Source organism: Fistularia commersonii, chromosome 16 (assembly GCF_037954325.1).
Source record: "Fistularia commersonii isolate RoL2024-O1a breed Wild chromosome 16, RoL_Fcom_v1.0, whole genome shotgun sequence".
Taxonomy (NCBI): domain Eukaryota; kingdom Metazoa; phylum Chordata; class Actinopteri; order Syngnathiformes; family Fistulariidae; genus Fistularia; species Fistularia commersonii.
In genome coordinates, this window is record NC_141299.1 from 6,422,680 (window position 1) to 6,449,861 (window position 27,182).

A 27,182-nucleotide genomic window follows, 5' to 3' on the forward strand; every position below is an offset into this window, starting at 1 on the left:
CCCTGGCAGCCGTGTCAACTTAGGCTAAAATATGAAAAGTTAAATCAGACTGCAGCCACCCCCACACAATACCCCCCTGTGAGACTGACTGACTGGAGGCAGTGACCTCTGCTAACAACTCTGCCCTAGATCGCATCAGGACGGCTCATTCAAGAAGCAACATATCAAATACAGCTGTTGAAAGCAGACTTTCATACATCAGTAAGGGGAAGCCCCTGGGTCTGTGTTGCTCAGGTTTGGATGAGGTACAATCAGAGGGCAAAATGAGGACAGGCAGGATGTGGCTGAGTCCAACGGTAGAAGCCTGTCTCACAAAAGACAACTAATTGTATATTTAACATCCACTTTCTTTAAATAAGCTTTTCGCTTCTTGCCATCGCACCATTCATTCTCTTCTCATCTTTCTGTATTACTGGTGAGTATTTCTAAACAAAAACATTCCTACATTACTTGAGGAAAAAGAGGGGCTTTAACCATCACCTGACCACCCAGGTAGGCAGCACACTGGAGACGAGTTATGTGTTTCAATATTTTACACTGATCTTTTCAACCCTGGGCATCCTTGCGGTGTTATTATACCAAAGCAATTGCCTCATTTGTATTGAAGCAAGAGGGACCTCATTATTATTTCCATTATTTTTACATTTCTTTTTTTGGCCCCACTTCAAACTAAAGCATTTCAAACTGCAGTTTTTTTTTTAATTTACATCTGACTGTAACCGAGTTTTTGGAGAGGTTTTATTGAGGCTGGCAGGACCAAACTCCACATTTCCCAACAATTGTAAAGCTGAGTTTTCTACAGAAGCTGTTGAGAATATTCAAATCTATTCAGAAATATGAACAGATCTCTTTCTCTTTGCAATACTCAAAGAAATGTACATCTAAATTGCACAGCAGAGTCTAAAAGTGATTGTAATTCGTCCTTGATTTTTTACCAGCTTAAACACAGAATCTCAGGTAAACAATATTTTGTATCCTTACTTTAGCAAACAGGACTTTTAAGCATTGACAAAACATATTGTTTATTTACATTGTATTTCAATGCTGTACTTGTTTATTCAAGTTCACAGTGAGGAGTAATTCACAAACAGGGGGACAGGCTGGATGTGATTATCAGCAGCAGCTCAGCCACAGCTTGTGGTGACCCACTGTGTGATTCCCTTTGTTGTTGTCTACATTGTAAATGGAAACCTTTGCAGCTGGGGTCCCAAAGCAGAGATCACAGGCCAAGTCAGAAAGGGGGCTGATAAACAGGGAAGAACAGATGAGTAGTATGAGAAAGGGACCCTGGATATAAATGGACTGATGCGAAATGGAAAGAAACCCTGAATCTAGAGGCTAGTGTTTGTTTTTGATGATCTGGTTGATCTGTTCCAGCTTCGGCTCTTTTTCAGCCTCGTTTCAATGAGACAGTGGAACCCTGAACTGACAGCCAGGCTTTACCACTATTAGGAGTGCCACCAAGCCACACATTCACCTGATATGTTCTAATGTCAAACTGCAGAGGAGCATAAAAGAGATTTATAACAAGGTGGAAAAAAAAAATCAGACATAAAACACATTATTGTCTCAGACAGACTGTTCTACAGTACCTAATCTGGCAAGGATCAGTAGTGTGTCCAGGCCAAGCAGCAGCAGCATCCATTTCCACAGACACCATGGACGGTATTACTTTTCCATGAGCTCTTTCCGAACATGTGATTCTTATACCAATGTTCCTTCATGGCTAGTAAAAACACTCTGGGTCTGCTCAATCTTAAAAGTCTAAAGTCATCTTTGCCAAAGATGAGTCGATCAAATTGATGATTGCTATGTGTAGGAAAATGCGTTTTGAAGAAAAAAAAGCTACAAAACTGCGTATTATTTAACCCAAGACAAGTTAAGCTGATCGGGCTTGTTTAAAACAAAAAAAAAAAAAAAAAATTTATATCCAAGCAAAAAATCGGTATTAAAATTATCCAAGTTCAAAAATAAATCAGTTGATATATTTAACAGGTCCCTGTTTTGCAGATTTTTTTGTACTTTCATATCTATACTATAAAAAGTAAAAGTGTACCTTCACAGTTTAGAGGTGTCGCTATCATCTCAGACCAACTGAGAAGAGGATACAATTGATCTAATTTCTTTAATCACTAATTGAAGCTTACGTCCATTTAGGTGTTGATGGCTGAAATACAAATCAGCAAACCCACAAAATACAAACTGGGTTATGGATTTAAATGAGGTTCTCTTAGAGAAGATTGGATTCATACTCGAGGATGTTCAAATGGATGCGAGAAATTTGAGGTTATCCATAAGAAACGGTAACCTAGCTGTTTGACAGTTTACCTCTAATATCCCTGCAGCGGTTCTTCCAAGACTTCAGAAAGCTTTAGAGATCTCATCTGGGATTTCTAAATAGGGACATTTTTTAAATCTATATAATGTAAAACTAGCAAAGTGGAATTCTAGAGTGAAAAATATAGAGCTTTAAATTTTATGTGATGTATACTCTCCCTCCCACTGCTTGTTCATACATTCATCATATTTAGCTTTCATCCAGCGCACAAGGTTGTGGGAGTTCTGGAGTCAATTCCACAATTTATTCCACAAAAACAAAACCCCCCTTTTTTTGTATGAAACTTATGTTTTTGAAGTCTGCAACCAGAATACTGCATTAGCAGATTAGATCCCTATAGGACAGAATGGAAAATGAGAACTTTTCCTAAACTTTCAGTTACATGTGACTATGCATGGGAGGAAACTCTATTTGACTATTTTTTTTCCCCTGGTGATCGAGGCTGGAAAACATTAAGCCTGTCGAAGAGACGGCACTGAGAGGGTCTTCTCTGACCAGTCATTTTTTTGTCTAGATGCCTAACATGAGATCTTCAATCTTTTCAGAGGCTTTCTACGGCTGTTGTCCAGACACACGAGGGAGTTACTATTCAGTGATACATAAAATGGAATTTGATAGCTGATTCTTGAGAAGTGAGGTAAAAGTTGCCAGCTAAAGCCACAAAATTTATTTGGCTGTTGTCATGGCTATGTTTTGGAAACAAAGGTAAACTCTCCCAGACGTAGATCACAAATATCACTTAATATTTATTTTATGCTCACTGATGATTATTTATTTTATGTATAAAACCAGCTGTGGATCAACAGACTGTCACAGTATGGGGCAAAAACAGGAAAATGCAGCAATGAGTTTGACAGGTTACCATAAGTTAAAAATAATTGCTGTATACACTGTACACAATGTTGTATTATTCCATTTCGTTTATCAGCTGGCCAAGTCATACCCTCAAATGGAGCTATAAAATCCAGTTTCATATTGAGGATAACTATACGTCAACAAATGTCAAATCACTGCCTCTTGAAATCAAACAAGAGAAAAAGTCCCATGCCACATTTTCCCAATAACCTCTATTTGACTGCTCATGTCGTTTTAATAGCCTCTTATTGAGTAACGTCAAAGGCAAGGAACATATTAGGGGTTTTATATCACGTAATTCTTTTCTCCAGTTCTTATCATTCTTTTGTATAAAAAGGGACTTGGGGCTCTGATCAGTACATCCCGTGCCACAAACAGCACAAGATTTCATGGTAGTTTTTAGCCAGACTAAAATATGTTTCTGAGCAGTACATTTTTGTGTGCAAGAACATATTACTTGCAGATAATTATCACTGTTTGTGTGTGTGTGTGTGTGTGTGTGTGTGTGTGTGTGTGTGTGTGTGTGTGTGTGTGTGTGTGTGTGTGTGTGTGTGTGTGTGTGTGTGTGTGTGTGTGTGTGTGTGTGTGTGTGTGTGTGAGCCAGTGAAAACTATGTTCTCTAGTATTTGAAGGCCACTCATTTACTTATATGCTGCCAACTTACCAGCTTCTTATGCTAATAGGGAGAAAACATGAAAAAGTCAGTAAGCTGTGGAGCACAGAAGTTTGCCTGTGGAAAACTTCCCTTCCCATGTTTTTGACTTGATCAAATTAAAATTAAAAGAACAATTAATTAAAATATAATATATTAATAATGATAACAGCTGCTGGGCCTAAAGTGAAATGATGTTGCTGTCTGCATTCAGCTAGTGAACAGTCACTGCCTACAAATGTTAGAGTGTAAAAGGGGGAAGGAGAAAAACAAAACAAAAATCAGCTATCCAAAATGGCACTTGATGATTCACAACAGTGCAAGTGTGACACAAATTAAATAGAAGTTATCCTGCATAATCCAAGTTTCATGAAAACCTGCAAAAAGATCCTTTTTCAGATTGAATTTTTAAATAAGATTTAAAGGGATAACTGAGCTTTAATTATATAATATTTCTGTTTGCAAAAAAGACATTGAAAGAAATGATGGACTTTATCTGCTATCATTCTGATTACAATAAGTCTTTTGGAAGAAGTGTAAAATATTGGCTGTTGGAGCAAAGTTAGGTAATTAATTACAGGTAAGGTAGGTTCATTTCATAGAGATTACCTCAAAAGAAACACTTTGATGACATTTCAAAGTGCTCCTTAAAGCATGCTCCCTAAATTCCAGCAGTATGTCACATGTACAACAAGAGCTCGGAATATACTGGATCAGATATACGGAAACATCAGGAAAAGTTACAGTCTCCATGCTCCCCAACTCAGCCAATCAGATCGCCTCTCTCTGTCCCTCAGCCCCAGCATACAGACATCAGATCAAAACAACCAAGCCTACTGTGAGATTCACAAATATTTGGCTGGAGAATGTTGTCATGCAATTCTAAGACTCTTTCGAAAGGATTCAAGGAGATTTATTTGAGCATCCTGCTCAAATAAAGTGCAAATCCAATGTCATGCTATACATATAGCGCAGCATAGATAGCATCACTGTAGACAGGAGAACCAGATGCTATCGGAAGAACCAATCTTGGATGACCGGAGATGTCAAACAGCAGCTGATAGAACACAATTCAGCTTTTAGGCTCGGAAACAGGGAGCTCTATGGTGCTGCCAGACCCAAATTAACCCTCTCAGGCTCAAATTAAGTTGTGGTGTAATTAGCTAAGTAGCATTTAGCTGTCGCAAATCTGCAACATCTGCCTGGAGAGGGTTAAGGAGTGCCATCAGAGGCAAAATCCGCCTTGGGGAGGAAAAATTGAAGGACACTTCAATGAAAGAGACCCCCAGCGCATCTGGCAAGGCATCCAACACCTCAATAACTACAAGGCCAACCACGACCCGGCCCCAAGCAGGCACTTTACTGGCTAAGGAGCCATCCACTTTTTTCACGTATTTGCCAGCACTGAGGTATCAGACCAAGCACCTGCACCACCATCTACCCCTGACAAACCAGCATTTTCTTTGTATGTTGAGGACGCCAGGAGAGTCATCCACAGAGTCAACTCCAGGAAAGTTTCGGGTCCAGGCAACATCCCTGGGAGAGTGCTCCGAGACTGCACAGATCAGCTGGCGGAGCTATTCACTAACACTTTCATCATATGGCAACATGCACTGTACCAAAATGTCCCCAAACCACCAAGTCATACCCATCCCCAGGAGAACACACACTTGTCTGTGACTACAGACCAGCAGCATGTACATCAACTCTGATGAGGCTTCTTCAGAGCTGAGGAAGCTGAGGAAGCCTCTTGGATGAAAAGTGAAACATCTTCAAGTGGAGAAATTCAAGTCTACGACAAGATTTCAAAAAGAATTTTCCATGACCTGGATGACTGAGAACCTCCACAGACATCTTGTTCAAGTATAAAAAAAACACCACAGTATTTCCCACACATATGTTGACACTTGTTTAATCTGTGTAAATGTTTTATATAATAGTTATATTTCTATATGAGATGAGATGTACTTTAATGATCCTATGTTTAGGATAATTGTTTGTGTCATACCCTGGGAGTAGTAGGAACAATTTTGTAGTAGTTCAGTTTGATTCTGAAAGACCAGTCTTGCCATAGTTAAATGGCCAATTCATCAAATAATTTAGACTGATAGAATAGAGAAGGTTTACATTTTCCTCTGTTGACATGATTTATAAGAACTGCAGTTTTAATTGTCCATTTATCAGAGATCCAATGAGAAATCCAACGTGCATTCTCCCCTTTGTATTAGGGCTGTAAAGTTGAATTCAATGGGTACTTATAATGGTATATACGTTAGCATTTATATCATTGCATAATCAGTAATTTAACATTTTCTTATTCAGACATTGACAAGTAAAAGATGTGTGTGTGAATGTGGATGGGAATGTATTGGCACACACACATCTGCTTTTCCTATCCTGTGTCTACAAGGAGCACAAGGAGACAGATCAGTGGAAAGTAGAGTTGAGTTTGAGTCTGTTACTGTAGTGCAGCTTAATGCAGAAAGCATCTAGGGGGGAGAAAAAGTGAAATAACAAAAGCCAACTTCCTGGGGCTACTCAGGTGATGCCAAGACACTGCTGGGTCACTGCAGACTGTACTGAACTCCAGCTCTCCCTGCTGCCTTCATCTTTCAGGCCTCTCCGTTCAGATCAGTGTGCACATGAAGCTGCTCTTCAAATTGCCCCTTTTTGCTCTCTTTCCACCTCAGCTTTCCTCACTGTCACTTTTAGTTCTGGGACAACATGTGGAACCACTGGCCTCCTCAGTCTTTCCTCCTAACTGTTACTTTTAAGTAATAAATGTTAAGACACATTTTCAAGGTTTATAAACATTACTCAGCTGATCAGCTAAGCCAGCCTCAACATGGGAGTGTGCCTGCATTTAAAAATCCCCCAGTAGCCTCTATGTGAACCTTGCTCTGTGGAGTTAAGATGATTGGGCTTGAGTCCAGACAACATCAATGAGTTCCCTCTCAGTAAAGAAAAAAAATGCTTTCCAATGAGTCTCATCTAATTTTTCTCCTATACTGTATATATCATACACAAGACATGCATTTTAATTACAAGTATGTGCCTTTGCAGTGAAGCGGATATAAATCTCTAACACTTGGGCAGCCAGATTGTCAAGGTTCTGTTTCATGTCCCTGATCTGCCCATTTCTTCCCCTTACAAACCTTTCAAAAAAGGCATAAAAATGCCTAAAACATGACTAAAAACAAAATATTAACTCTACACATGGTTCATGGAATGCCATTGGCAAAAAAATATACTGTTAACAGAATTGCAGACAGGCAGGTGGTGCGGCCCACTTTAAAAAGTAAGCAAGGAATTGGACTGAACCACAGAAGACTGGCCCGTGGTCTGCAATGCTGCTTTTATAAGGCCACACCAGCCAACCTTAAACACAGGGTTATCATGACTAGGGTAAGTAAAGGCCATGTCGATGTGAAAGACGAGTAGTTTAAAAAGAGACGTGCAATTTTTACTGAAATTGAGTTCTAATGCCAGGGGAATTATGATCCAAGATTATCAATCACATAATGCTCAAACATGGAAATTGATGATTCCCCACAAGTAAACACAATTTTATTTTCTAAAAATCCTATTCATTTTCTTTCAAATTTTCGGGAAATCAAATTTCAAACAAAAGTATGAGGAGGCGTAGTTAGCCTTGTTAGATAAATAATCTCTTCCAGCATCGTGGGTCACGTCATGCACATGGCATTGTTAAATTAAGCTGTTGCACCTGTTTCTCTTTTGCGGAGGTACAAAATTTCAGATTAAGTGGGATATAAACAACTGGATTTTATTTGTAACCTGGAGCGCCGCAATTTTCTGATTTGTTACTTGTTTTTGTTGGAAAAAAATTGAGTCAACGAGACAGGTTTTTGCACAGAAGGCCACGTACCTCAGGCTGGATGGATTTGAATACAGGAGCATCCATAAGTGTGATCTGGCCCTAGAGGAGAAAAATACAACATATTTAGCCATTGCCTCTACACTTGTGTAACTTACCCTCTATTTTGGTGATAAGTGGTACTCTTTAAATGCAACCTGAATGTCTTAATATATATTCAACACGTGTTCCATGAGTATTTAGCAATATATCGGATAGAGGGGACCCTCTTGTGGCTGAAAAGAGGATGCTCAGGGAAAATCATGCAAAACTTATTCCTTGCAGGTCTGTGAACATTCAGTTGAAATATGTGTCTCTTTGTTTATGTTTGGTAAGAACTGACAACAGGAAAATCTACCAGACATAACTAGTTATTAACAATAAATCTAACCCTACTGCCTGCCCATCCTCTCAACTGTTCCAGGCAAAACTATCCAATTTTTGCTTACAGTTTATTTAGTTTTAATAAGCTCATACAGAGAGAGAAAAAACAATCCTGACTTACAGCATATTCTTCAGGCGTGACCTTCAGTACATCAAACACAACAGCATCGAAGCTCTTCTTCAGCTCAGAAGAACCCTTGTCACTAAGCGATTCTGAGCTGCTGCTCCTCTGGTGGAATAAAAACAGTGAGTTGTGTTGTGGGATGACAATGTCACCGGAACAAACATTAAGTACTAAGGAGAGATTTGAGGTTAGCGAGGCAAGAAGGGCACAAAAGATTTACAGTAAACCCTCGCTATAACGCAGTTCACCTTTTGCAGATTCACTGTTTTGCAAATCTTTTTAGTGCAGTTTTTTAATGCCTTTTTTTACAGTTAAGTATGTTATCTTCTGCATCCTAATTGGCAAAAGGATGGTTGACCAGTGTCAACAATCTCAGCAACTTGTCTCTGTACAGCTTGCTGAATTTACGTTTGCAAATTTTCTCCATGACAAAACCCACAATGCCGACAAAAGGTTCTGCACCAGCAAAGGCACCTGAGGACGCACTCAAAAGAAAGAGGAAGATGTTACCTATCGCAGAAAAAGTTAAACTTCTGGACATGCTGAATGAAGGTAGAAGCTATGCGGCTTTGTTACATAAAGGAGGAGGAAAATAACATAAGGACGACAGCAGCAATAAGTTTTAACAAGGATGCAAAAGGGTTGGGACTGTCCGCAGCAAGACCATTGTAAAGATGGAGTCTGCTTTAGCTTTGTGGATTAATGATTGCAGGAAAAAGAACATTATGCTGGATACCAACGTTATCTGCACTAAAGCTAAAAAACTTTGCTGACAGCGTCGACATTCATGACAGCGAAGAGGAGGCTCTCAGGCCATCGACGAGTGGTGTTCACGCAATATCAAGCCCATTTACTGCAAGCAAGGGCTGACAACTAAAGCTGACTACTTTCGGATTTCGTCTATTGCGGGTAATTTTTAGAATGTGACCCCCGCGATAAACGAGGGTTTACTGTAAACAGTTTCGAGTGGAAGGGTCGATTACGTTCAAATAGTGGATGTCTGTGCTCTCGGGATGCACAGTACAGCGGTCAATCATCATGTAATTGTGATTGAGAGGTTGTTTGTTTCAGTCATGGGATCTATCAATTCTTTACATTCAGTAAATTACAATTCACATTAAATTCAGGGCTAGATAATAAAATACACAGTACAACATCAAAAGCAAGGATGACGACACTTTCTCACCTTGTGAGTTACTTTTCAAGTGACCATGTGAAAATGATCTTCCTACCCTAAACATGCTGAACATGTATTTGTTCATATATCTACAGAATATAATTGACAGAATATATGTTTGTGCATCTTGCATTTCTGCATGAACTCTTACAGCGCAATACAACAGAGCACAATGCTGGGAGAGTGAAATTTCTGTCTTAGCTTCTATGAACAGTCCAAAAGTAGATTGACTGACGCAAATGAAGCAGATGCACTTTGAATGTGATATTGTGGGGAAAAAAATGTCATCCTCCAATTGCGCATGGAAGTGGTAAGTTTTAAGTGTCTTTCTTGATTCAGTTTCTGCGCACATCTTTTACCTTTTCTTGAAAGGCTAACTTGCTGGTAAGCTCTGGAACCTGCAGCTTTTTGAATATACATGCATATTTGTGGTAATTAAGGTACAATTTCATTATTTTAGCAGAAAAAAGTGACTGCTGACTTTGACCAAACTAACACCTTCATAGTCCAAGTACAAAATCTAATTCCCTTCTAAGTATACTATATATAATCTCCCTAAAATAACAGCATGTGTATCTTTTCTGTGGTTAAAGGAGTAAGAACTCCTTGACATCTATTCTAGAGGCAGAGTTGTTCTGAATAATGCTTTCTGCCTTCTTGCAACATGCATGTATTTAGGTCTGTAAATTACAGATCTACACAGTCCTATATTAATTACACTTTTTCACGCCATCTTATTTTACTATGTCAGATAAATGTGACAGCATGGAGTTAAAACAGAGTGCTCGTATGTATGAGTGGGATAGGTCTCACCTCAGAGACTGTTGCGGCACTGTTTGTGACACTTGACTGGCCATTAGGAAAGTCCATCGTTCCCACACCATCTACGTCTAGTGCAGAAGATTCACCTTCATCATCATCATCTGTAGCAATGCCTGTCCGGCCCTCTGATAGACCACACACACAGAAAAATAAAAATATTAATAACAGTTAATTAGCAAATTAATTAATGACTCTTGATTCCATGTTTAACTAATAACACAAGATACTGATGATCTGCCTTCTTTCTAGAAGAGATGTGACTGTCCTATTTCATATCAAATGGATACATTGATAACAAATATCCCTTGTATGACTTTTGTATACAAAAAGCAATCACAGAAATGTGAACATTGATCATACAACAGTAAAAGTAAACTTTTCCTGACCGGATGTTGTGAATTAACAAGTCACGCTGTATTTTTCATAAGAAATGCATTCAGAATGCATTGAATTTAAACACATCTAATATTGGTTTCACACTTGAAATGTAATATTGCAAATGTAATATTACAACAACACACATTTGATTGTAGTTAAACAAAAAATATAACTTAAAAACCTTAGTTGAACTTGGCCATTAGATTGCAATCAAAGACATGATTATTTCACTTGATTTGAATCATAATGCCGGTTTACATTTCAAACATCCTAGTTTACTGAACTTTATAAAAAAGATCACAGTGTTGCTTCAATGCAATTAAACAGAGGTATTAAAATAATCAGCTTAGTGTACTTGATATTACAATAGCTATGATTTTATAATGTATGATCGTTTCATTTTGTGGTGCAGAAATTACTTCAGAATGTCTTGAGGGGCCAAAAAGAATGCATAATATTTGTCTGAATGGCCTTTGTGTTTCCAGTTTTTTGTTTAATAAATGTTAATATCTTATACAATCCCTATTTCTGTCAACAAATTAATTCACCATGAATTCACCTCAGTACTCATTGGACATAAGCACTGATAGGTGCTGATGATAGATAAGGAGCTGCTTGAAGGTCAGCAAAGCAGAGGCATGTCTTGTTCAATTGATAGTGCATGCCTGTGTGAGGGTGTGTTTTTTTGTGCTTCCTGAAGTCTCACGTTTAAATGCCCATTGCTCTAAGAGCCATTAACTGCTTCCAAAGTTGATCTTAGCAGAGCCAAAAACATTCGGTGCATTTCATGTTTGGGGAAAAAAAACACACTGCCACATTGAAAGCAATAGCTAGACTTTTTAAAGTGGTCTGTTGTTAATGAAGCCATACATCCTATAACTACCATCTTGCTCCCCTTTATTATCTGTCCTAGGACCGTCATTCACAATATTTGTGTTTATTTCCAGTTTCTAAAACCTGGCTTTCAGAGCAGAATTTTTGGAGTTAAAAATGTATGCATTAAGTATCTGGTGGTTCTTACTCTGGTTAGACGCAACACTTATGTACAGCAAACTGTTACATTAACTCCAATCATGTGCATGAAGCCACTGACAAAAGGATTTTATTGTCAATGGCTTACAAAATAATGCATTGGCTGTAGACATTAAAAAAAAGATTCAGATACTAAGAAAAACTGTGCTTCAACCACAATTTAGCAAAACGGGTGTTTTCTTCACAATGAGGAGCCATACTTACCAAATGTGTGTCAAATGTGCATGGTGGCTGAGATGTTGTTAGCTTCTTCGGCTTTCTATCAGGTTCCGTCTGTGTCCAAGGATAGCTGTTGCTATCTGTGTGGATGTCCGTGAAGAAAGGATCAACGGATGAGGAGAAAGAAAGAAAGATGATCCTGAGGTTAAACACTGCTCATGCATTTTGATTGGCATACAGTCACTAACACAAAAATATACAAATAAAAATAGAGTATTAGTAAATGTGTAATACTGTTGATTATATGTCACACTCAATTGTTAGTACAGAATAGAATAGAATAGTCCCTTTCAAAGAGACACAGACTTTAAAAAAATCACAATCATCATTAGCTTGCAACGGTATAAAAAACAACTAATAAATTAAATGCAATAAAAAGGAAAATGAATTACTTAAAAATAATACATTGTGTTTTACTGGATTTTTGTTTTAGATTCCGTCATTCACAGTTGAAGAGTACCTATGATAAAATCTATAGACCTCTACATCCTTTGCAAGTGGGAAAAGCGGAAAAATCAGCAGTGTATCAAATACTTGTTCTCCCCACTGTAGCAGAAATTCATTAATCCAGAATTCAGTCATATAGTTTTAATTAACCTCCTAACCCAAATAAAAATATTGTATATTTCAGTCTTTTCTCCATTGTAATTCAATTTCCAAAGATTAAAAATAGACCTTAATTTGTCACATTCAGTTATACATACAGCGCAACATCAGCAAATGGATGAACTATGAGCCAGCCACTGGGCAGCACCAAGGGAGCTGTAAATGCAATATATGTACATACAGGGGTATCTCTGGGTTCAGTGTTTTGCTCTACAACACTTCAACAGGCTAGGAGGAGCCAGGAATCAAACCAGGAGCATTCGATTCCAAGTTTATGCCATCTTAAGCACACACTGCATCGGTTTGGGCCAAACACATTTACAAGCAAGGTGAGTTGGCTGGTCGCAGCATATTAAAATATACCACTGCACAATTGACTTTCGTTCTAATGCAATAGGATAGTGCATATGAGACAAAAAAATAGACTTCAAAAAGTAAAAAACTAAATACTATTTTTGTTACACATACTGACATGAATAAGTGTGTAGGATTTGAATGTCCACAGCCAACTTCTATCAAATATAAATCCTGCTGGCTGACATGATATGGCCCAAAATGACCTAAATTGGCCAGTAGGTGTCCCTATATCCTAAGGGACAAAACTGTTTGACTGTGGGAACCCAGATAAGAAAGCTGCAGGCTGGCAGACAGACATTGGCCCTTAGCCACCAGGTAACAGCTAAGATCTTCTCATCCCTTCCAGACTGTTATCATGGCAGATAGGGGTACAAAGCTCAAAAGCAGAACAAACAGTGGATTAAGATTTCCACTAACCAAAGTCAACTTTAAACCTTTGCTGACACCTCAACATTCTTTCAAAGATCACATCAGACCAGGACAACACAATCACAGGTCTTTACTTACAAGTCCTCTAACAGACCTAAAAAATAACAGCTGTTGAAACAAGAGACGGCTGGGATATAGAGATACCTCAGCCTAAAATATGCACACAGCAAACACCTTAATTTACTCTTTTTTTATATTTGTGAAAAGAGCTCTCGTGTCCAATGTGCAAATTAAATGTATCTGAGAAAAATCTGTGTTTGACAACAAATTTATTTTTCAAAAACAAAAAGCTTAAATGAAAATGTCTAAATGAAATGGTGTATTTTGTGAAGTTTCTTGTCAAAATCTTCTTGTCTTGAATTTCTTCGCTTGAGTGGAGTCAAGTGAAGAAATTAGAGTCCAGTTGCCAAGACAAGAAGATTTCAAAAAGAATTCATCATGACCTGGATGACTGAGAACCCCCACAGTTTTGTGAAGTTTCTTTTGCCAAAGAAAATTAGAACTATTCAAAAATATAAGATAAAAAACCCCAAATCTTGAAAAAAAAAACATCAATAAGTAGCACAATCACAGATTTTATTCCAGGCAGAGGATGACTTCAAGCTGTACAGAATTTCAAAATGAGAGAAGGAAAAACACAGCTTCACACAGAAATATCAGATAATCCTTGGTAATGAAAAAAAGTACCTAAACATTAAAAAAGCTTCAATCTGCATTATGATTCTAACAGATAACTCATTAATTTCAAAGCAAGCTGTGGCGTGAACTGAATGACTCGAATTCAAAAATGCATGTCCAGCTTTGAGGAGAAACAATGGAGTCCAAGCCTAGTAGGGAAGTAAATACAATGTGGATACTTAATTTTCTTTTGTAGGTGAATCAAAAAGAGTAAAATGTGGGATACACTTAAACAGAGACCTTCCCATAACCTGAGGAATATAAACATCCCTCTACGACAGAAGCCTGTTCCTGCTTGCTAAGTGGTGCTTTGTGTTCTGTCTGAGCTGCTTGTCAGCCATGATTCCAACCAACGTGGAGTAGTTTGCCTGCAACAGACAAGCTCTGAGCAACGCCACCTCTAGCTATGAAAATTCAAAACCATATGAAAGAACACAGCTTCATTGGTATCATCAGGGGGGTCCTTAACAAAGCCAGAGTTTTAGCTTTTGGCAAAATCACTTGGGTTTGGTGAAAAACATGCACTCCATTCAAGCTCCAAGTGCCACAAAGGAGTACAGTATGTTTAGAAACCTTGGAAATGTGTAAAGGGCAAAATTTAACATCAAAAGTAAAATGACTTAGGAATAGTCTGACAGGAATTGAGGAGAAGAAGCAGACAACAATAAAGGAAGAGTGATGGAAAGTGGCACAACTCATGTTGCAACATGTAGAAGGGGATGTGTTGTCAGGCTATGTGTGACTCATTACACTGCATAGCAGGTGCTGTTAGATCAGGCCTTGCAGAGTTGGCCATCTCTCCCTCCCTCTATTCCAGCTCCCAGACTGCTATTTGACATTCACATGCCGGAGCTTCAACAAGCCGGCTATCAGGCCTTGTTACTGAGAGGCATCATGTGCACGCGTTTGTGTGTTGTCATTCACATAAAAATGCATTAGTACATGTGACAACACATGCCACATCCTGCACCGAGCCTTTACGTTACTGTTCACTGCGGTTCTGAAAACAGGCTGCCGCCAACTCCAATTCCATGTCCTCTGGTTTCCTGCTCCTCGCTTCCGCCACCTTTTCGCTTTTCTTCAGGATAGTTTTCAGGCAAAGATCTGCCTCCAAACTGGAAGCTTGTGAGAATTAATTAATAATCAGGAAACTAATGAGCATTAAGTCAAAAAGCACAGATGACATAAGTGTCCATGGTTCATTACTTCTAACAACTGGGGCTCTATTACACTGTTCTAAGGATACAATTGGTTCTGTTCTGATTTTTTTGTTAGAATATAAACTTCTATTAAGACCAGGTAACTATAAAAATTGTGATATTACCCAATGATTTGCCACAAAAGCCCTCCCTATTATCCTTCCTGTCCAGGATCCCACAATCTGAGATGTCGAACTGTATAACAGTTGGGCCACATGACATTCCTGGTCAATTGAGCAGGTCATCCAGTTGGAATTGAAAACAAATTGAAAGTCTGCATCAAGTGAAAATTGCAAAGTAACAAAGGCAGTTTACAGAATGCACAAGTGGAAATAGAGACCTATGTGTTAATATTACAGATATCACACCTGGCTCAACACTCCTACATTCTGTATTTAATTTAACATCTGAGCATCAGTTTCATCAGCACTGGGCTGATGATCACATTACATGGCCTGTGTTGTTCTTTTCTCTTCATTCATTTCTGAGGGCAGTAATGAATTGGAAGTTGACGGATACTGTATAGTTTTAGGGCTGTTATTGTTGAGGAATCAAGCAGAGAGTTTTAGGCTTTATGCACTAACTAAATATATTTAAAAAAAAAAAAGAAAAGTGACTGATAATCGCATAAAGTGGTGAATTAATTGTGTAGGAAGAAAAGGAATAAGAATTTCTGATTTTCAAAACATAAATCATTACCATATAGCAGAATTTAATAACATTTTCTTTTTCAGGTGGAGGAGATTTTCAAATTCTCAGTACAAAAAAATACATATATTGATCATCAATTATTGACTCAATAGCATGAATGATTATGTCTTTTCTGTACTAGGTGATTGATTCAAAGATTGTCTCAAGATCAGGATGATGCCACACACACACACACACACACACACACACACACACACACACACGCACACACACACACAACAATGGGGGGGGGGGTGAATGGGTATGTGGGACCAAGCTTTGTGTCAGTTTATAGAAATGTACATTTTGTGTTGTGAAGTGGAAGTCACACTCTTTCATGCATGAAAAAGGACCAGGCATTTGTGTGACGGTCAGCATAATACAGCATCATGTGAGTCAGTTGTGTAACAGTTGTTACACCCTGCTGGTCTTCCTATAGTCCCACAGGCTTGTCTCTACACCTATAAGCTCAGCTAGCCTCACCTCTCAAGCTGTTCCCACTGTGTGTGAGCCATGTCCTTTTCTCAACTCATCCAACACACTGGCCAATTCCCTTCATAGTCAGTATAAACAGTAATACACATATTTTATTCATCTGTGACTTGATCATACATGGTTCCTCTCAGTCAGTGTCTGAACATTCTGTTCGACTTGACACTGGACAGCATGCCACAAATGCACCAAAGTCAGGAGGCCAAAGTGGGTCAGTGGGTCGAGCTGAACAGGGAGGGATGTGGTAGTCCATTAAGCTGTGCCTCTTCTTGCACACTTTAGTGTACAAGAGCAAGGACACACACACACACACACACACACACACACGTCTAATTATACAGCACACTCTCACTTGAAGTATTCTCACTTCTGAGCTGTCAAAGTCAAAATTGTGTTTCTGTATTTTGAATATTGTCACAAGTGTCAATGTCGTTTGTCAATTGCATTACAGAAGATAAAGAACTTTATCACAATGTTCAAATTTTCTGAGACAGTCCTGTATATATCAGATTGCTAAAGAGAAGGAAATTAGGAAAATAGTTTGTGTAGTACAAAGAAGTTATTTGAAACTACCTTAGAATACTGTACGAACACTGACAAATGTATCTGCCTACATGGCACCAGACTGTTGCAAATTAACACAGTTTTTGGAGTTTGAGTGGTTTGGACAACAAGCTAAATATCTTGATTAGCCGAAGATAAGCCATAGTCATGAGAATGTTAAATCTGGGTGAGGGGTCATCTGCAGTTATGGGAAGTTTTAGGATGCATTTGCGACATGGACTCTTGCAGTTCACTACAAAAAAAAAGCAACACAAGCCTTTTAAATTGCTCATTTAAATCATAGTCGTGACAGAAAAGCAGAAGTTGACAGAATCTGGACTGAAATGTGGCCAGATAGCATGTGCCCAGACAAGAAGTTTGCATGACAACATGACAAATAAACGTGGAGAGGAAGTGACCATTACATATATCGAAGTAGCTTGAAACAGACAAACAGAAAACAAGAAAATAAATTTTGTATGAGCTACTCAACTATTTTTGTAAAACAAAGCAATGCAAACGAGTCTTCAAAACAGATACCCTTTTTCCACCATTACATTTTTTCCTGTAACCCTTCATCTTCATTTAAAATATACGGTTTGTGTGTGAATGTGTTTTCAGAAATATGATAGTTTAGAGAACAGATTCATTAGGAACCTCTCTGGGACATGATCTTGAAATTCATCCCTCCTTTTGCTGTTAAGAGTCATGTCATTTGTAATTGGTAACCATTTAAAAAAAACAAAAATTGCTTAATTTTGTTGCATTAAGGTACTGAGAACACAAATTTACCTCACAAAGTGATGCACTAAGCTCTTGTCAGTTCACATAAGAAGAACCCTATTGATCTGGAACTGGTAGTTGCCAGGCTGATCACACACAGGCTAATTAATAGAGAGCACATCCAGAGAAACACAGCATATGGGTGCTCATAACAGCGGGTCAATATATATGATTTCACTCAACAAGTAGGCAAAACAGAAGGTGCACAATAAACGTGCATGCAGATGTGGATCGCTATTGAGAGAACATGTTATCACTACTATTCGGGATTGTGCAAAGGCAAGGACCTCATTCATGCAGTGTTACATATACATAGGCAACAATATGATTTGAGTACAAACGACAATTTTGTACAAGGAAAAAAATGAAAAATGTAAGTCAAACGTCACTAAAAATGATAGAAAAGTGGATGTCATAACTGTGTCATCTGTTACTGCAGAACATGATGGCAGCCGAATAACCAACAAAGTTGTAATATGAATCAATACGTCAATCAAGAGGTTTAACTCACCAGAAAGAGCTCTGTGAATATAAATCATAGGACAGCAGGAAAAAAATATATAAGCTGCAGGTTCTAAATTTCAATTTGCTTGAGTAGGATGTCTCTTAATTTTCATACTCATACCGAGAACATGTTTATAACTGGGGTCTCAACGTTTACCACTCAAAGAGCCATTTAGACCCATTTCCCCGGAATAAAGAAAACCCCAGGAGCCACACAACCCTTTTGAAATGTAAAATGAATTAGCACGGCATCTAATGTTTTTTGTTTTTTTGCCTTTATGCTATGTATAAACAAAATATGTGTTGCATTTCTTAAATCAATGAACAACTGCAGAGAACGTGTAATTATATTTCTGCATGCAACAAAACATTTCAAACTTCAAAAAAAAGACGTTGGGTTGAAGGCTGCTTTTAAGCAAAATACTCAATGTCTATTTGAGTTCTTCTTGTATTTATGAAAAAAAAAAAAAAAAATTAAAATATACACCGGCAGCAAACCAAAAATGGCGTCCTCTCTCTGTGTGTTGTCATTCTTTTACTGGCACGTGCAGTAGACAAAAATATTTTTACACATTTTATTTAGATGTTCTTCAAATTAAAGTTATGTTTTAAAAATGAATGAACTAAAATAAAATAAATTTTAATTAAACACTTATTGGTTATTTTCAAAAGCCACAGGGAGCTGCATCAAAGCGATCACAGAGCTGCATGCAGCTTTGGAGCCGCAGGTTGCCGACTCCTGGTCTTGTCAGACCAGGCATCTGCAAGACATCTGACAACAAGACATCTGCAACAAACAGAATAGCTGCCGTAGTGTAGTATCAAACACAATATACAAATGTCTAAAACATTTTGTTTTTCTGATTTATAAACATACATCTATTCATACAGCAAATCTACACTGACCAATTTTTGACTGGATAATTTTTTTGGAACATGTTATCTATGTTCCTGTTCCAGTTCAATATGTTTAACCTAATTAACCTGTAATTTGGTGATAGTACTAAGTGGCAGTCATTAGTGATATTTCATAGAGGGATAGCAAAAGCTACGCTGACATTTTTTTTATTAGATTAAATCACACACTTCTAGCTGGCATTACACTAAGGTGGGTCTAGGTTAGGCCTGAGGTATTAATCAAATACTGTATGTATCAAAGCCAGCATCTACGTCCCCCAGTGAACTTAATATCGTTGTTGATTATTGATTATTAATTTATATTTGAGTGTGTTCATCCTGTCCAACTAACTCCAGGTTTCTTTGTCAAAGTGAATCAGCGACTGGATATAAACAAAAAATATCAAGTACAACAGTCAAAAGTCAACGACTAAAGAAGCAAGTTAATTTTCTCCCGCAAGGATGACACAGAGCAATGTGCCAACTTTCAAACATTGACGTAAAAGTGACTTTGTTCAGTCAGAATCATTTTGATAAGAATAAAATTATATCGGCGCTGGTTTAAGAGAAATTTGCCGAGCACTAGTTTGAATAAATGTTCTCACTTACATTGTCCTTTTTATTACCTTGCAGTGATTCCAAAGTGTTTTACTCTGGTCCACATTCACCCATTCACACACTGCCATGCAAGGTGCTAGCCAGGCCATCGGGTTAAGTGTCTTACCAAAGGACATCTCGACATGCAGACTGCTAACCTTCTGATTGGAGGGACACCCGCTCTTCTACGGCTACCCATCACCCGTTTTTTTTTTTTTATTTAATTTATTCTGAAGATCTTGCATACAGTACCCCTTCTCTCTCATTTAACTTCTTCCCACAACAGAGCTCATTTTGGTCATCTGTGAGTACTATTAGGACAAATAGCTGATTGTAAGGTGTTTTACATAAGTTTGATATTAAAGTCAGCCAAAATGGGCGCTACTTGCCAGTGCCAATATCTACAGAATGTTTTATTTTTTGGGAAAAAAAAAAATCAGAAGAAAAATCTGTATTAAAAAAATGACTGAATAGTAAAATATAAACATTTACTATGAGGATGAGAATACATTTCCATAGGATTCTTATAAAAGGTACCAACAATGTCATTTAGAAGTCACTGTGTGATTTCAGTGTTTATTTTTGATAATAAACCAAAACAAAAATCTGAAAAATATACAATAATCAGTTTGAAGGCTGACATTTCTACAGTGATTTAAACTTTGCTGAAAAGCGAAAAAATGTGTTGAAGGTCTGTTGAGTTTTGCTAGGCTGACAATGTAGAAAATTTTTTGCATTGAATAGGCAAAGGGTCATGAATACATATCAACCTTGTGAACTTTACAAAATAAAACTCAAACATGTTTGTGAAATTCCGATAGTTCTAAATCAGTATCAAAGCAGCAGCGAGCACTGTGGGGTGTGATTATGCTTTTTTTAGATGCTCTTACCGCCTCCTCTTTCTCCCCCTCTCTCTCCATTCTTTCAGCACTCTGGTCTGATAATTAGAGCTCAGGCTTTACTGAGACTGAGGATGTTCAAGCCTGTCCCTGCTTCTGTCTTTTCTCTTGGTACATACTCCAATGACAAAGGCACACTCGCTAAAAAACTCTCCGAGCCCTAGATAACACCAATTCAGTCAGAACTTTCTGGAAAGGCCAGTCAGGACTAATACAGAAACAACGTTAAAATGATAAATCAATAAAAACAGCACCATGGACAGACTGTGAAAAACATTTATACCATGTCTCGAATGAGAAATTAAGATACTCTGGAGCTCTCATTCGAAAAAGTATTTCATGTGCTTCGGGGAAAGAGCTTTGAGGTAAAAATCAAACTGAAAATGAAAAGCATTCAACACACTAGGCCCTCCCAAAAGAAAAATAATGCAGCAGATCAGTTAAAGAACATCACTGCAGACACTGACTTAGATTGTAACAGGGCTCATTGGATATTTGCTCAAAGCAGACAATGTTCAATACCTTAATCCAAAGAATTCAGGCAAATGATGAAAGGAAAAAAAAATGTTCAGACTTTCATGGTAAATAAACTTCAATATGTAATTAACTTTTTTTTCCTGCGTATACATTTCTTGGGATATTGGAATGCTGGAGGTTAAGGCCTCCTTATAGGCAATTTTTAACTATATTTAACATGACTACAAACTATTTGGTAGTGATCCCGTCCAATAAGTGAGGTTTAAAGGTGGTACACTGGTTAAAGGTACACTGGTACTGTGGTTAGCATTGTCCCAATATGAAACCTTGCAGTTAGTAAACTGAAACCTCCAACTTGTTAACAGAGCTTAATGCCTCTAAATAAGACCGGTCTGGGTCCAGTTCCCACCTAGCGCCAGGTGGGACTGGGTCCTTTGTGCAGGATACGTGGTTCAGTTGACGAATAAATAAAGTTACATCACAAGGTAATCCATGCCACATCTTTAGATTTAATTAAAGCATGCATTCCCTTCCATTTTCCAGTTCCCTATGTGCTCACATTTAATTCTCCTAACTGCTTTTAATGAACCTATGAAGCTTCATGACGAACATTTGCAAAAGTCAGTAGACAACTAAACACAGGTTTTAACAATCATTTGCATTAAATTATGTTATATTAAGACAGGTATATCACAGGACATTTAAAAGAAAGAAGTTGCTGTCCGCACTGTTTGGAAATGGTGAATCCAGAAATTCATGAGAACACAGACCTGTGCTTTTTCATTTCACTTTTAAAGGACAGGGAACACTGAACAACACATTTTATGCCTTGCTGGATAAAAATTAGCTTTTGCAAGCAATAATGAAACGGTCAACGACCTCCGTGCAAGTAAAACTGATGAACTGCAGAAGCAAAGATGGGTGGAATCTGGCAGGATCCCCACAGCTTTGCTACTAGGACACTCTTGTGATTAAGTGAAAAAGGGTTACCAATATTTCTCTAGAGTGCTTTGTGTCTGTACATTTTGGCACTGCCTTAAAGTTAGCCACTTTGATTTTGCAAACCAGTGCTTGATTAATCAATATATCTTTGACACCAAAAGCCAAAAGAGCGGCCTGTTGGTCGAGAGAATACTGCTGGACTTGGCAGTGGAGGCATTTGGCATGTGTGGGGACGGCGTTCGACTACAGCCTATAAGTGCACACACTAAAGCCTGATTTGTGCTCCACGGTGTAAAGCCAGGCGAACCTATGCTCAACTATCATTGAAAACTATGTACCCTGACCATGTTGACGATTATGGGGGGTAGAAAGAGGAGGGAGAGGAAGAGGGGTAAGTGTGGAACTGGCAGGAGCACTGAGGCCTGTGGTCATTGCCTGCATGGACTATTAACAAGGGAAGGGCAGACTAACAATACAGGGTAAGAGGGCAGTCTGTCAAAGCACTAACGTTTAGAGGAAACTGATATGATCTCTATGTCTTCCTCTATGAGTGTCTGGGGATTGGCACAAGTTAAAGCCTGCAGCTGTAAAATATCAACATCAAGACCAAGCAAACCCCTGTCCAGTTCAAAGTAACACTGTGTCCATTTAATGTGAAAATAAATAAATATATAAAACATTAAAATAACACTAATGCAATATCTGGACACTGCTGGCTGGTTCATGAGGGAAGATTTTCCACAATCATAAGTCTCCTTAACAACCAGGTTGAATACAGTGGGCACTGAAATTATAGTTATATATTTGACTGCTGATATAAACCATGACTGTTGTTAAGCTGTATAGATCACTTGGCATATATATATATATATATATATATATATATATATATATATACATGGACGTAGTGAGAGAGGATATGAAGGTAGTTTGTGTGAGAGAGGATACAGAGAATAGGGTTAGATGGAGAAAGTTGACTCACTGTGGCAACCCCTGATGGGAAAAAGCCAGAAGAAGAAGATATATATGTGTGTGTGTGTGTGTGTGTGTGTGTGTGTGTGTGTGTGTGTGTGTGTGTGTATAGCCTGACAAATCCATGAAATAAACTGGAAACCTGACATATCTAGATTTTAACCAGAAGAAATAGTATACATTGTGTCTGTAGGTCAACCTACTGACTGTAGGTCAGACACCAAACTATGACATTCAGTAATCTTGAGTTCAATATTGTTAACAAATGTAAGTGTATTGTTGTTGGGTCATGCCTTTGGTTCTAGGCGGTCTACACAGATCCATGATGCATCTAGGAGGAACATATTCTGTTGTGAGCTGTATGTCTTGAAGAGGCACCTGCAATCACTTGCCAGGCTAGATCTTCCAGGCGAACCAACTTTCTTTATCATGCAGTGATATGCTATAGATTGTCGAGCAAATCAAAAGGGATTTCACTCATAGAAGTCAACAACAACTGATTCACCTGTTGAATGGTCTGGAAAAGTTATTGGCAAGGACAAAAAAGTTGCAAATGGTTGAGCTAAGTTTAGCTATAATTTTTCTAAAAGCATTGGGCAACAGAGCTTCAAGCATTCATTTGTACTATTTCTTAATCATCTTAATCATCCCTTTTCTCCATCTTTACCTTTGTGGGAAATAAATCCTGAATTTCCCATATAGGGATAAATAAAATATTATGTTATCTTCAAAAAAAACATTGCTCTATGTTGTACCTATCTTGCATTCCCAATGGCTCTGCCAAGGTGAACCTTTAAGAAAAGCTCTTGGCAAAACACAAAACAATAGACGATACGTTTTTGAGATAAAAACCTAATTCAAGTTATTGTAAGCTCAGTGTGGTGTATTGCACTGCGTATAGTCTGTGGTCTTAAAGTAAAATCATCACATAATCCAACCCAAACATACAACACTGATATCTAAAGGGCATGTCATGTCCTTGTTGCGATGATATCATCAGTCTCCCAGCTACAATTTTGTCCTCAGTTATGTTGGTCTATTCGGTTGAGGAACTTGACCCACAGGAGGACCGTTCAATATAAAACAGAATTGCGATACATGTGAGTCTCACTGCTGTTAAATCCCGTGTGTTGATATGTGGCCAGGTTTTTGAAGGTAGTAAAGAGAAATAACTGAGAAGTAGGTTGCAACTTTAGTTATACTAAACTTCTTACTATCCGGTTACTAGTTCAGTTACGATTTTAAATCACTGAACCTGATAAATGTGCAAGACTGAAGTCACTGACCTCCCATGTCTCCCCACGCCTTCTCACACATACAGTAAAATGCGCTTCATGCATGACTTCTCCAAAGATTGCATCGCCCTGTCTCCAGGGTCTGATAAAATAGCCAGTTTCAACTTAATATACAAACAGAGGCTATCCTGAGAGGAAAAAAAAAAACACAAAAACCACAACATTGCAGAATATAGCAGAGGAACATTGTGACTGTCAATTTCAAACAAAATAGTTAAACACTGATTAAATGTGATCATACGCACTAAAATGCAACATGCATGTTATTTGTAGTTACTACTTCAGGTTTAGGTTGAGAGTCACAAGGTGACAAAACATGACAATCCCACATACTTGAGTCATGAAAAAAACATAAGGTATTTGGAAAATGTAGTGAAAGTATCTCTTAGAAAATGAAAAACCATATCAAGGTCAGATTTGACAGACAGAGGGAGAAACACTGGAGGAGACAAAAACAAGACAGGAAAAAAGGGCAAAGTAAACAAAAGAGGCAGATTTTTTCCTAATGTGGCCATGTCTCTCTTACTGGTGAGGACTCACTATTCCCATCTGATACTGGCTATGATAGATTTACTCTTTCATCTTTCTCTCACAAGGCAGAACAATGTTACATTGTGCACTTCTTCCAACTAGGATGTGTGTGCATTTTTTCAAGGGGGAGGAGGGAGGGCATCCCACATGAATTGAAGAGGAGCAACAGCTGAGACTTGGGAAACAGCTGTATCTCTTCAACTTGCTCCCATCCCCCTCTCCCTCATCCCTGAATGAGCCCCTCACACCCTTTCTGATCCTCCTCTTCCACAAGTCTGCCTGGCCATGGGCTACATTTACTGTGCACACAGACAAATTATAGTATGTGCACTAGTCACACAGACCATATTGATACAAGACGCTGTTCTACTTGCAAAAGACAAGTACAAGCAAGAGGCATGTGCTACCACACAATTGCTTATTAACTAAAAATAGGAAAGACATTATTTCCTAAAGTAATGCCTCCCTCCCTCTTGCCAAATCTTTCAAGCTCTTCCCGCTTAAACAGACCCTTCCAATGTATTGCAAAAAGGAAACAAGAGAAAAGTAACTTCAGGTTAACTCAGCCTCAACCATTTCAGGCTGTTGTATGAGTATTGCTGTGCACTTTTCACAGTGTTGGCTTCTAGACTTATTGTGGCAAAGTCTGTGGTACAGACTTTTTTAGATACAGTGTGCTCTGTTATAAAAATAAGTACAACTTTCCCGACAATAGCACCACACACACACAGCTTTTCTCCAGAACCCCAGAATGACAGCCAAAGAGTGATTGGACAATAGTATCTGTATCTGTTCAGTTCATTACAGTTACGTCTATGTTTACATGCACAAAGAATTCTGGGTTATTTGGGACCATGTAGGATCCACATGTGCCTTCTTGAAATCTCCTGTGGCATATTTTGAAGGAAGTCAGAACAACCATCCAAAGGAAGAACCAGCATCCTCCAAACAAGGCCAGATGAAAATCTTCTATGATCTTGATAGGCATTAACTGTAATTGACTGACTCATCAAAAATTTGAGGACCCCAACCTCGCTTTTCAGCATCATTCTTGGTTCATGTCCACGTGACAACAAGGGTGTTGTAGATTTACTTACAATAAATACGGATTGAGGATCGGCCAAAATAAATATTTTTAATTGTGAGTTTTCCCTGGTAGCCAAGTTGCAGGTGGCAAATTCAAGCTCTCAAATACTGCAAGTAAATTAGGGTGAGAGTGAGTATGTGTGTTTGAGAGAGAGACAGAGACACATCCAGAGAAACTGACAGGGATTATAAATACTGTAAAAGTGAAAGAAAACCCATATTCAAGAGGGAAAACGCTGCATGATTTTCTGATGTGTTATGAAAGAGTTAAGGCATTCAGTAGCACTTAAATCCTGATAATAGAGCCATTTTTCTTGCTGGTCTAATCTGGCAACAGCCCATTCCTGTCCTTTTGTTACACTATTATTACTGATGACAACTAGAGTAAAATAATCGGTTTGCTACAGAGAGCAAATTTTCACATTATTGCTTCTCATCAAGAAGTGGCCTCTGGATGTATTTTATTTTCTTAGTCAGGGGAAACATTTTCAACTAGCATTATTTCTACAATAATAATGCCATTATAGCTTGACCCTGTGTATTCATTCTACATTGGGTCAAGATTTATATGTGCTGAACAACAGGCAACCTGATATCTGACAGTTTTCTTTGACTGCACTGCTTGTGATTTGTTTTGTTGTTTTGTTTGTTCCAAAAACTGATTTTGGAAAATCAGTCAGATGGAAATGTCAAAAATCCAAGGGACTGTATAGTTGGGGATACTCTGGAATGTGGCAAAACTTAAGCGGGTGAGTGTGCAGGGTAACTGCATTCAGAGAGGGGTGTTACAGAAATTCTATAGCTAAGTTATGTTATTTTTATCAGTATCATGCAAAATGCAGTCTACACCAATAAGCTAGATTGTCCCAATCAAAATGTAGGTGTTCAGGGACATTAGGTCAGGGTTCAAAGGGTCAGTTCAGCGACATGGCTGTGAGGAAAGGCGCTAGCCTTCCTTTTATGGCATGCAAAATGTCAACTATGAAGGTCCCATTCCATCTGACACCTTGAGGCTAGTCCTTTGCCTGCTAGGTCATGAGGCACTTTGCCCTGCATATCTGGAATTTTAGCCCTTGGATGTTTTCTTTTTTTTTTTAATTTGCAATCCAAATGTGTAATAGAAAATCTGAGGTGAGCCACCAATAGTCATGATTTGTTGACAAGATACAGAGTGAGGAGCAGCCAAAGAAAAGCCTGATTACCTAAAGCCATTATCCCACCACTGTCCAAACTGTACATATACAGACAAATGCCGCACCCTTCCCTTTCCTCTGAGTATTGTTCTAAACGCCAGTCTGTATCAGGTGCTGGAGACAAGGCTTATGTTTTCAACTCACAGCCATCTAA

General features: G+C 38.3%; 1 protein-coding gene across 2 annotated transcripts in view; it reads right to left on the bottom strand.

Annotated features, from left to right (window-relative positions):
• ralgps2 (Ral GEF with PH domain and SH3 binding motif 2) overlaps positions 1-27,182 on the bottom strand; it is a 70,631-nt gene that overhangs the window by 37,113 nt on the left and 6,336 nt on the right. For both annotated transcript variants that reach the window (XM_086161294.1, XM_086161291.1), the window contains exons 2-5: positions 11,844-11,938; positions 10,221-10,354; positions 8,228-8,335; positions 7,735-7,785 (exon numbers count right to left, since the gene is read on the bottom strand). In XM_086161294.1, the coding sequence (XP_086017420.1) occupies positions 7,735-7,785; positions 8,228-8,335; positions 10,221-10,277 (216 nt within the window). In that variant the 5' untranslated portion in view covers positions 10,278-10,354; positions 11,844-11,938. The remainder of the gene's footprint in view (positions 1-7,734; positions 7,786-8,227; positions 8,336-10,220; positions 10,355-11,843; positions 11,939-27,182) is intronic.